General features: G+C 37.4%; 1 protein-coding gene across 2 annotated transcripts in view; it reads right to left on the bottom strand.

Moving 5' to 3' along the window:
• Positions 1–13,173, bottom strand: part of LOC140734448 (kelch-like protein 4) — a 372,728-nt gene that overhangs the window by 31,446 nt on the left and 328,109 nt on the right. For both annotated transcript variants that reach the window (XM_073058400.1, XM_073058399.1), the window contains exon 5: positions 139–351. In XM_073058400.1, the coding sequence (XP_072914501.1) occupies positions 139–351 (213 nt within the window). The remainder of the gene's footprint in view (positions 1–138; positions 352–13,173) is intronic.

Genomic DNA, 13,173 nt, shown 5'->3' with positions numbered 1-13,173 from the left:
AGACCCTTTGCTATTGAGTCAATAGAGGAAAATGAAGACTTGGAATATTCATTGGAATATTAGAGATATATTGAATAAGGTTAATATTACTTAATTCAGTGCCAAATGCTGCTGGAGCCTTTTTGTGTTTTCCTTTACCTGTGGGGAGAGTAATGGTAGTCTGATGTAAGACAAGAGCATTGCAAGATCCTGTTGCCTTTTGTGTAGCTCATGCTTTACCCACAACATCAGAGCCTGGAATATGGTCTCCTCATCAGGAACATTAATATCATCACTAGCAAGGATCTTCTCAATCTCACTGGAAGGGAGCAGAAGGAACTCTTGATTCTTAATCACTTCCATGAAATGTTCCTGTGATCAAGTCAACAAAACAATGATTGGTGTTAACAAATACAATTTATTATAAGATATCTATAAGATACAATTTATCATAAGATATAATTTGTTAACAAATGTATATAATTCTCGTTAAATGTTAAAATAAATCATGATTGGATAATGAAATTCCTGTCTGAATACTATGTTAGTTATTTGTTTCAATGTCTTAGTTGTTAATCCAGCATTATTTGCTAAAGTTTTGAAGCCTGTGGCACATCAAATTAACTCTCATTGCATTGAGAGCTCAACTAGTTACAAGAAGATCATTTCAATGTTTTAGGAGCCACAAGTAAAGATTTTGAAGCTGTTGAGAATTTCTGCCAATTAGACCTTCCTAAAACAAGCCTCCTATTAGCTAAGGATCCATCCTATCACTGATAAAGAAATGCTGCAGAATTTTTCTGTTGAGCCATGAATATAAAGTAAAACAAAATGCCACAGTCAGCAAGTCAAGCAGCATCTATAGAAAGAGAAAAAAGCTTGACATTTCAGATGTGAGACTAGGGAAGAGAGAAAACAAGTTAATTTTCAGCAGCATTGAAGGCTGGATAGAACAAAGGGAAAATTCATCACAAGGAGAGATTAAATGTTAATGAGACAAGCAAATCATGTTTCTATGTCTACAACATTTTGCTAATAGCAGGCAAGACTGTACTAATGTATAGGGAAAAACTGAACCAAATAAAAGATGGATGACTGACAGAAATTGCCAGTTCTGACACAGACAGAAAAAAATTCAGTTACCTAAAGTTAGAGGATTTGATATTGAGGCTACAACATCTGAGAAATATGTGAGGTGTTGTTGTTACTTCAATGCAACAGTACAAGGAGTTGGAATAGGATGGAGAATTAAAGAGCAGCTATCCATAAGCTTGGGTTCAGACCTGCAGGCTGAACTCAGGTGCTCTTCAAAACGATCACCCAATCAGTGCTTGATTTTTTAAAAGTGGAAGAGGCTGCTTGTATTCCCTGTTTCTCAGTTTTCACAAACATTATTTTTTTCTCTCTTCACTCAAATGCTGCCTGTTCAGCTGGACATTTCCAGCATTTTCTGTTTTTCTTTCAGATTTCTAGGACCCACAGTCCCTTTTTATAATATTGAATCACTACAAATTGATGCACATTGAAGTATCTCACTGTTGTGCAGATATAGATAAACCTGAAAGAGAACACTGGAAGAACCCAGTGGGTCAAGAGGCATCTGTGGAGGCAAAAGGAGTACACTAATATTTCAGCTCGAGATCCTGATGCAGGGTTTTGACCTGAAAAGCCAACTTACATGATTTGACTCCACAGAAACTGCTTGACCCATAAAGGTCTTCCATCTCTCTGTTTTTGTTTGTTCTAGATTCCAGCATTTTCATTCTCTTTTACCCGTGTACCTGAAATAACTTACACATCCTCTAGAAACATTGGATTTTGACCATTTTGATTGAATAGCCACATCAAATTGCCAACAGAGAAGCCATTATGTGCAAAGAGACAAATTATATGAAGTTGTTCTTTTAATATATTATACTGGATTAACATCATTTTTATCTGAAGGTTCAAATGGTAGGCCTTAAATCTTCCTAATGGCTGGAGATTAACAAAAGCTCTGCTGCTTGCCTGTGAGAAGCAAACACTGAAATATGTTCAGTGCAGTCCATGGTACTTCTACAGATGTTGTTATAATGTATAAGTCCATTAAAGTTTCAGTTTTATTGATTGGGGGCATAAAGTACAGCAATAAAGTACTAATAGTAGATTATATTTTTACGAAACATGCTGAGCACAGTTTAAATATTGTGTGAAGTCTAGGCATCACAATACAACAATTACCTAGAAATTCAATCATGCATATGAAAAATATACAGTGAAATCACACTCTTTGGGGAGGACCAGCAACAGTACTTACTACTGCCACCACTGTAGGATTGTTGTGAGCACTCCTGGCTCTCCGATTAAAATATGGAGAGAAGTTAATTATGTTCTTTTCACCATCAATGCATACCAACTTCAGGTAATTGGACTAGTCAAGGCTAACCTGAATCTAACTCAGAATATGCCTGAATCTCATAAAGTGAAGGCCAGCCTTAACCCCAATCACTGCTGGAAATCATTATGCAGCTTATGAACACTGGGTAGTAAAGAATAGGCACCAGTTTTTCCCACGCTGACCTCAATATGTTGGAACAAGTGGACACTTTGTGGGATATACAGGACACTTTCACCCAGGCAACCCCACATATTCATTAAGGATGAATCAAAGAGGTGAACTTACTGCATGCAGTAACTCCTCCAGGACAAGGTCCAGTTGGAGAAACTTAATGATCTTATATAGATGGTGAAGATCAGTATAGGAAACAGAAATTTCCCCAAACACAAAAACACAATAATGATCCATACAGAATTCTGTCAAACAACTAAAATCGCAGCTGATGTTCAGAGCCCCAAAGCATAGTCACTCTATTATTACTGCTACAAACATAATACACACCTCTCATGCCACTACCCATGGCAGGTACATCTCACACAACTACTGCTTTGTCTAGGAATTTGACAATAGTCATTAAGGGGAACTGTTTAGAAGTATGCTATATTGTAAATAAATATCAGGGAATGGAGGATGATTAATCAATGAATGGATTTTTCTGGTATTGGTTAGGTGTGTAAAAGTAATTGACAGAGTGATTAACTTGAATCAGCCTTCAATGATTCATGATGAAGTAGATACTAAAATGATGTGCAATAGAAGTATGCTAATGTGAACATGATGCTACATTAGGTGGTCTGCTAGTCTATTTATTCACTATCATACATTGGTGGATGACAGGGATACCTTGTTGGTTAGAAATCTCATCATTAGGGACTCTCGAGAAAAAAGTGAACACAATATAATAGAATTTTGAGTTTGACTCAAAGTGAACACAATTTATATAGATCCTAAATCCTCAAATTTAAGTGGATGTGAGAAGTTGATTTCCCAAGAGCATATTGGGGAAAGTCATAGAAAGGATTTTCCAGTAAATAATTAAGCATATGAAGATAAAATTCTCAACAATTGCATGCTGCTTTGAGAAGTAAAAACTCTATGGGAGCTGTGACCCATCTATGGCTTCACAAAAAGATTACAGGTAGTATAGGATTTAATGAAATGTTCCACGAAAGGTATCAGAAGAACAGAAATTTGCAATGCATGAACTTATCATAAAAATACTAAATATAGAATATGACAATAAATTAGCCAGAAAAGAAAAAAAAACCCACTAATGTCAAAGTTTCAATATCTATAATAAGGAAGAGACTAGCAAAATTAAAGTCAGAAGAAATTATGACTGGGCAAAGAGAATTGGCTGAGGTATTCAGCAAATAGTTTGTATGTTTATTAAAATGTAGTATCAGTAGTGCTAGACAGTGAAGAACATAACAGCAAAGATAAGAGAAATTACCGAAGAAATTAAGGGGACTAAAAATTGTAAAATCCCTATGATGACTGCCTCTTAATGTTCTAAAAGAGATGGTTGCTGAGATATTGACACACTAAAGGCAATTCTCTAATCCTCATTATATTGGGAAGATTTTGAAATCAGGAAGTAACAAATATAACTATTATTCAACACAAATGAACAATGAAAAATTAAAAGGCTTAGGCTAACTAGCTTGGGCAAGATGTTGGAAAATGATTGACACCTGTCACCAATGCTTCAGAAAACTCCCAGCTTCAATAGCATCAGCTCCTCATACTGATGGAGAAGAATGTCTTACTTATCACACATTAGGAGCAGGCTCTCCTGCCCAATGCCCATCCCCTGTGGGATAGGCTTTTCCAGACAGTCCACCCTCTTGAGGAGAGGCCCCTCTCCCTGGAAGATAGACAATATTGGCCACTTCTCTTTGGGAATAGGACTGTTATACCAGATCATTCATGATGATAACTCTTTCCCATGAGGGACTGGCCAGACTGTTCCTGCTACCTGCATTTTGGATTTGGGCCTATTTTTACCAGCTCCAGCTTATTTTGGAAGCCAATGGAAGCACAAAAACAACCACTAATTTTGTAATAGAAATCTGATGTACACTCCCAGCTTTGTTAAATCTCACTTAGTCTGCAGAACTAAGACAAACACGTTCTACTCAAGCTGAATTTAAAATAAACTGGGTTACTGACAATTAACTTAAGCAAAGTAGGTCCAGGAATTTCTCATATGACTTATACATGTTTGCTAACTGAATATGCAAGAAAATATTTGAAAAGTGGATCATTTTGTGCCACCCATCATGCCACATTGAATCTTTCAATTTATGGAAGCTTCAGTATTAGCTACCAATCGCAACCAACAGTCAATTTCAAACATTAGCCACACAACACTTAAAGACGATACACTCCACAATTGAGATTCTAGGCAGTAGATATCAAAAATTGTGGTTTCATCTGAATGAATGCAGTAAGTTGGGAAAGTCTTTTTTTTTAACTAACTGATTGAGGGAGATTGGTTAGCTTCTGTTTCTTATAAGGCAAATACAAATCGAAGAGAAATTAACTAGTTAATTATTTCAGCTAAATGTTGTTGGTCTGATTTTGAATGCTGTGTGTGTTATGTTGACTGTTACTCGATTAATTACATTATCGAGGGCAGCACACACTGTGGATAATTAAGGAAGGAAATCCAGTGCAAGGCGGCATAAGTAAAGGAAGGAAATTGGGAAATATTTACCTAGAAATTCTTCCCCAGTCAAAATTATAAATGTGCTTTAACGTGTATAGTTAGGAACCCATGTCCATTTGTAGACAATTGTATTGAAGAGCAGAGGTGTTTCAGTATTGAAACATGGTAATTAAATTAAAGGAAAAGTATGTTTCAAAGGTCAATTCTGTGAGGGAAATTGAACAAGCGAGAAAATGGCTAAAACATGAGTCCAACAAGCTTTCAAACCAGTATTTTGCAGATTAATATTGAACTCTAAATTGACAAAAACTGTTCTGCAGTGATGAATAAGTGACAAGCCTAGAATTCTTCATTTTCAGTGTTTCTGTGCATACATCGTGAGACTGACCCTCTACACAATTGATACCTTAAGTCCGTGTTATGAACTATGTTCCCTCTAAGCTGTGCGCGTGTGCGCGCGCACACACGTCTTTCAACCAGCGCACAAAGGAAATTAATGTGTGCACAAAAGGTTAGTTACCTAAAATAATGTAGTAATTAATAACTATACTTATTGAAAATAATCTTTTAGCTATATGTTTCTTTTAAGTAGTTAGTCAGTTTTTCAAATACCACAAAGCACATCACTAACTGACATCACCTCATCTTTCCTGTTCTGGTTTGTACAGCTGCGTCATGGCAGCAGCCATCTTTGGCGGACAGTGTTCATATCGTAAAGTTTACAAAGATCTGTTTAAAACTCAAAAACAAACTGAGAAACCGTTTCGGTGAATGTCATTTGGATATGTTAATGAGAATCAAAAGCTATCAATTGGATGGAAGTTCTATTAGTCTAGATAGAGTTTACCAAGAATGGGTAAATGCCAAAGACAGGAGAGAGAAAAAATAACTGTGTGACTTAAATATGTTTGTTATTTAGTTGTTATTCTGTGTAGTTTTATGTCAAATATTTTGTAAACCTACATAAACTGCGCCATGTGTGCATTCAGTGTGCACATACTTTTGTCAGAGGAAAAAAACTTGCACAACGTAAGATTTTTGTGCACACTGACTGCTAAAAATTAGAGGGAACATTGGTTATGAATGACAAGAAAATCCATGGTGGAGGCACTACAAAAATTCAGAAACAACAAAATAGACACAATACTCGAATGGCACTGATTGTATGGAGCAAATTGAATTGACTTTACATCACAAAAATAAGTAAGTGGTACACATGCTAAGTGAAAATCAATACAAAGGTTAAATATAAAAATATTTTATGCAGTGATCATTGAACAACACTTAGTTATGGCTGTGCCTGCTGAAAAGTAAGGCTTAATTTGTGTCAGTAACATTTTATGTCCTTACTTGACATATGAATCTAAATTACAGTCAGAGAGCATAGGTCTGGAACATGAGTGAGAACGGTACTAGAAAGCATTATCTCTAATTGCCACTCTATTTGTTATTTGGTGACTGGGGCCTTCATTATCCTGAGATGCTGAATCCAGGTTTATAGTGTGAAAAAAGGAATCCTTGCAATAAAAACTGACTTTTATAAACCAACTGTGACACATGTGCCAATAGAATCTTCAGCCATCCTGACATGACATAAATGGTATTTACAAATTCAACAGCCATCTATTTCCTATTGGACTCTATTAAACAATCAGTGTGTAGTTCCAGCAGAAATTTGAAATCTGTCACTGGGAATGTTCATTATCAAGGAAATGAAGACTCCTAAGTATAATGGATGACATTCAGCTTTCACCAAACACATCTCTATTTATACTCACAGAAACATTTAATTGTAACTGCTAAACAATGCTGGAAAACATCAACCAAAGCAATATTTATCTTCAATCTGTTTCTTTATTTCCTATAGAATACTCTAGGTTCTGGCCTTTGATTAACCCAACTATAGGAAAAGCTAAGTTTCATTTGCCATTTGCTACACCCATAGAGTCTAATGCAAAGTTCATTCTCATTGTCCGTTTGAGTCCATTCTTATCTATTTCAATGCAGATAGTGTACACAACAGGAAAATAGTAGTTTTTAAGAAGTGTTCTGTATCCTTTTGCATAAGGACAAAAAGGTGGAGTAAGTTTTTTGGAATTATACTTTAAGAACCTCTTTGTTATAAAGAAAGACTTTGTAGTTATAAATATGCCATCATAAGTCTGTCAAAAATAACTCAGTACTCCATGTGTCATTTTTACGAAACAATAGTGACTCTAAGTAGGCAACAAAAAACAACTGTGTAATCTCACACAATGAGTTCAAAGCTGAAATTAATAATTATAGTTGTTGTTGGTCTTTGTTAAAAAAGGAATGGAAGATAGATCATTTTCTAGAACTCCACGTTTTCCAGAGTGCTACTGAAGGTTCTTAAACATTATTATAAACCACAGAGACAACATTGGGATTTTCCTCGAACATCTGAAATTTATGAGGAAGCAGGCCTCAGCCAGTTGCCCCGCTTGCTGCCTTCTACAATTTGAAGAATAGCAGACAGTATTTTTCTTGAATTAAATAGAGAAAAATAGTATTTCAGTAAACTTACTTGAAAAAATGATGTTAGCATCAAGAAGGATTCAAGTTTTCCATTTCCTTGGTCACATACAAAAAAAAGTTACCAGATGTACCCAGTCTCAATTGTATTGAGCATATCTATAATGGTGTAATGGAGTTAGGGGTGGCTGCAGGTTTCACCATTGCAACAGAAATGTTAATTATCTTGCGAAGAAAATTTTCTGGTTGCCATTACCAAATGCATGGAAAGATATTGTTACTGATTGAATGTAATCTATCATCTTTTAGCATTTCTGCTGAAGCCAATGCAAATAAATGGGCAGAAGTGACTGTAACTGTAAAATCTATAAAACTCTACCAGCCTGCTTGGGTTTGAGATGTGGAAGGAAATCAAAGCTTCAGAGGAAACCCATGCAGTCACACAGATAATGTATAAACGTCCTCACAGACAGCACCAGAACCAAGATGGCTGGAGCTGTTCAGCAGCAGTTTTACTGGCTGAGCCATTGTCTTGCTCCAAAACACACAGTCCCCACCTGCTTGCTCTCAAAGCAGCTGCAAGAAGCTGATCTGGCAGACCCTCCACATTCTGGAGGGCAGCAGTGAATCCAGATGGTAAATAAACCTCGGTGACATAGTCTTACCCTCCCTCCCCCTCCTCCCACACCAAACTGCCTGGTAAAGCTGGCACTGGGGATTTGGCTTCAGCCAAAGTTGTGAGATGTTTTAGCAGATTTTACATGACCTTATGTTCGGAGATATTTAAAAATGCTTAAAGTTGATGTATATATGTTCTTACTGTTTATTGGAAGCACAGTAAAAGTCATCCAGGATAAAGTTTGGTTGGTCCTCCGTGCACCATCCTGAAAGATCATTCCTTCCTTCACTAGTGCACGTGGGCTCTTGTCTGTAATCCATATGAAACACACTGAAATTAATCACTTCGACCTCTCAAAGAATACCTCTCAAATCTGTGAACTGTCCCATCAGGAGGCACAAGAATAGCAGGTGCATGCGAGGACCATGATGCACCATGCTGACTTGGAAGAACTTCTAACATCACCAGGTCTAAGCTCCAGTACTCCTCCAAAACAGTACAAAGGGAACACCATCCAGTCAAGGGTAATTAGGGAATGGAAGAAAATACTAGCACTGCCAGTAACCACTCCGCTGAAAACTGAATAACTAAATACTTAGAAGTTATCTGTCCAAGTTGCATGCCATTTTGGACAATGACTCCCATCCACTCCATAATGTACTGGTTAAGCACAGGAGTACATTCAGCCAGAGACTCATTCCACCGAGATGTAACACTGAGTGTCATAGGAAGTCATTCCTACCTGTGGCCATCAAACTTTAGAACTCCTCCCTCGGAGTGTCAGACACCTTGAGCCAATAGGCTGGTCCTGGACTTATTTCCACTTGGCATGATTAACTTGTTATTATTTAATTATTTATGGTTTTACATTGCTATATTTCTATACTATTCTTGGTTGGTGCGGCTGTAACGAAACCTAGTTTCCCTCGGGATCAATAAAGTATGTCTGTCTGTCTGTCTGTAATAGTAAACTAAATAATTAAAAATTATACTCTTCTATTCATTCACTGACTGAGAAACCCCTTCAAATACAATGGCATGAAAAAGTTTGTGCACCCCTTGTCAAAATTTCTGTTACTGTGAATAGCTAAGCGAGTAAAAGAAGAACTGATTTCCAAAAGGAATAAAGTTAAAGATGACACATTTCTTTAATATTTTAAGCAAGATTACTTTTTTATTTCCATATTTTACAGTGTCATAATAACAAAAATGGAAAAGGGCCCAAAGCAAAAGTTTGGGCACCCTGCACGGTCAGTGCTTAGTAACACTCCCTTTGGCAAGTATCACAGCTTGTAAACACTTTCTGTATCCAGCTAAGATTCTTTCAATTTTTATTTGGGGGATTTTCACCCATTCTTCCTTGCAAAAGGCTTCTAGTTCTGTGAGATTTTTGGGCCGTCATGCATGCACTGCTCTTTTGAGTTCTATCCACAGATTTTCGATGATGTTTCGGTCGGGGGACTGTGAGGGCCATGGCAAAACCTTCAGCTTGCGCCTCTTGAGGTAGTCCATTATGGATTTTGAGGTGTCTTTAGGATCATTATCCTGTTGTAGAAGCCATCCTCTTCTCATCTTCAGCTTTTTTACAGACGGTGTGATGTTTGCTTCCAGAATTTGCTGGTATTTAATTGAATTCATTCTTCCCTCTGCCAGTGAAATGTTCCCCGTGCCACTGGCTGCAACACAAGCCCAAAGCACGATCCCCATGCTTAACAGTTGGAGAGGTGTTCTATTCATGAAATTCTGCACCCTTTTTTCTCCAAATATACCTTTGCTCATTGCGGCCAAAAAGTTCTATTTTAACTTCATCAGTCCACAGGACTTGTTTCCAAAATGCATCAGGCTTATTTAAATGTTCCTTTGCAAACTTCTGATGCTGAATTTTGTGGTGTGGATGCAGGAAAGGTTTTCTTCTGATGACTCTTCCATGAAGGTCATATTTGTGTAGGTGTCGCTGCACAGTAGAACAGTGTACCACCATTCCAGAATCTGCTAAATTTTCCTGAAGGTCTTTTGCAGTCAAATGGGGGTTTTGATTTGCCTTTCTAGTAATCCTACAAGCAGTTCTCTTGGAAAGTTTTCTTGCTCTTCCAGACCTCAACTTGACCTCCACCGTTCCTGTTAACTGCCATTTCTTAATTACATTACGAACTGAGGAAACAGCTACCTGAAAATAACTGCAGGTATCATATGAAGACCCTTTCAGTAGGGAATATGTGCCACAATGCTACATACATTTTATATGCTACAGATCACAGAAAATTCAGGACAATTCAAACAAATCTGAATTCACAATGCTCTCTTGAACACCACATCTAACAAGTTTTAAATATCTGGATCTTCCCACCATCACACCCAAAATAAGTGTTAATTATTGTCCTATCCATGCATGGGATGTTGATTGGATTCATGCATATGTAGACAATCAGTTAAGTGCCTGTTTATTGGTCTGTCTGGTCTGTATTTTAAATTAAATCTTCTATGTATATTTGAAACTGAAGGCTAGTGGTCGAAGTGAGTTTAATTGCTACATGTGCTAAACCCCAAAATCGCTCTAACACAATCTATGATAAGTTTCACAGCACATTTTGGGAATAATCAATAGATGTGGCCTTACTTGAATTGACCTTATCACAAGAAATATTCATTAAAAATATGATATTAAATGATTACTTTCCAATGCATTGAAACTTATTTTGACATGATACACTTAATTTGGAAGTTTACCATGCTGGGAGTACTGGATGATACTTGAATTAGGTTTGTGCTTTATTGATGTCTTTCATCTCCTTTTGTGTTGCAAAATATAGAGTAACTACAAAACAGGCAGAGCTTAAAGTGCTGACTCCAGTCATAACAAGAAATGCAAGCCACCATCCACATCCTATTATAATCTCTCACTGTTACTTTGTCCAGAAGAAAGGAACAGGAAGCCAAGTCCATTTCAGTTTACAAAAATAGGCAAGATTGTTTATCAGGATGGGCTTTGTGTGTATGAGAAAGATATTGCAGCAGGAAATTGTTAATTGTTAATCTGTTCTGTTATGTCCATGGCTGAAGGGATTAAACAGGATGTCCTTAGTGCACATGGTGGATTTGTTTTGAAGTAATATGTCGTGATGAAATATATATGTGTACACTGAAGAATAGTTTTTGAACTGTCATTAAAATGTTGTTTATCATATCTAAAGACAGGAATTGAAATGGATGTGAATGTGTTATAGATTTCATGGGCAGTTGTTACAAACCCCGTAACTGGGTTACTTACCAGCAAAGATAGAGACGTCCGTTGAAGTCTGATGGTACTATTTTTAACAGTATTTATTAGTAAAAATACACAAAAATAATATCAATGCAAATATACAGATAATATACATCATCAATACTAAACCTAAAAGTGTGGGTATAATAATAATCAATAAGAAATAAGCTCTATCATTGTCTAGGGGATAATGTATTGTCCGATGGAAATATAAAGTTCACTGCAGTTCACACAAGCTGCCGTCTTTTTTGGTTGTCGCTGTGTTGCAATTGTTGGAGAGAGAGAGAGAGAGAGAGAGAATGGGAACATTTACCGCTACGGGTTTTTCCAACCTTCCTTTATGATTTCGATCCGTCAGGTGTCTCGTTGTCGTGGCTGTTCAATTGTGACCTCTCCTTTAGCTAAACCATTCTTCCGTGGTGAGCCCACCACCCAGGCAAGGGAGGACGCACACGAGCCCCCACCGGCTTTCGCTATAAAACGCTGTCACGGGATTTCTAGCGTTTCTCCTGGTGCGTCTAAAGGGGTGTTCCCCAGACCCCTCTTTTATCCTCACTCACGGGGTCTCAGATATCAATCAGGTTGGGATGATGCAATCCCTCAACCAGACCACTCTGGTTGTCCCTGAGAGGTTTCAATGAATAGTACAGTACTCAATGCACAATTCCTTCTCCAAAAGACAATGGCAGTAATCAGTGGTTCCGTTCCGCATATGTCAGCAGACATTCCACCTGGTTGTGTATTCTGTGTGCCTCTCTCTCATTTCCTGGGTCTCAGACCCGAAATAATAGCGATCTTGCGATTCTCAAAAAGGAGGGGGCAACTTTGTACCCTTCGGCCCCTCAGAGTTGCTTCACCTTCGTAACACAGTATACACATTTTCTAATGTTGCAATGGCTTAAAACCTAAATCCAGGTTAAAATGACAATTTGCTAAAATATCCAAAGGGAGCAGCAAGGAGAGTCCAAAGTAAAGTAAACTCAATTGTAAGCAAATTTGATCTTTTAATTTTCTCTCCATGCACTATAATTTCCTATTGTAATACATATATTCACATATTATGAAAACATTCACATATAATTCACAAGTGATTTCCAGGGCAGCCCGGAGTTACCTGCTCTACAATCTGATGTCTGGATTTGTAGCTGGTGTGCAGCACTTGTTCTTCACTCTAGTGTGGTGTAGGCCTGACGCACATGCTCAGTAGCAGGCTACTGTGAATTACTAATTTCAGTTTTATACTTTTTGGTGTTTTACATCCAGAAATTAACTTCTTTGAAATGCAACAGTCTTTTATGAGCAGCGTGATGGCAGGATTCCACAAACAGACTTGTGCGAATGACCAGCCAATTGGTTTGTGTGTGTAGATTCAGTAAGCAGTATTTGCAAGGGTTTAGCAGTAAGTTTTATTTCCAAAAGTATTTGAGCCAAAAATGATTGTTTATTAGCAGATGCAATATGTCTGTGGCTCTGGTTTATCTTTGTGTTATTCTGTGCTGGGCTTTGCTGTATGAGCAGGTTTGTGACTGATTCTCCTAATGCATTTTTAGAATGCAGTTATGATGTCAGCTTTGCTATGTTGTCATTTCTCTACACTCAACAATGGTACAAAAGTGGTTTAACTCAGAAGTCTTGTTACTATTTATTCTGCATTAACATAGGAAATATTAATCCCCTTCAGTCTTCATCTTCATATCCTTTTTATCACCAGCACTGGTGACTTTTCCTGTTGGAGATCTAATGTTAGGCGACATACAAATAGCATCACACAC

The sequence above is a fragment of the Hemitrygon akajei genome, chromosome 10 (genome assembly GCF_048418815.1).
Source record: "Hemitrygon akajei chromosome 10, sHemAka1.3, whole genome shotgun sequence".
NCBI classification, from domain to species: Eukaryota; Metazoa; Chordata; class Chondrichthyes; order Myliobatiformes; family Dasyatidae; genus Hemitrygon; species Hemitrygon akajei.
Note: the sequence above shows the minus strand (reverse complement) of the source record. Positions and strands in the feature narration are given on the sequence as shown.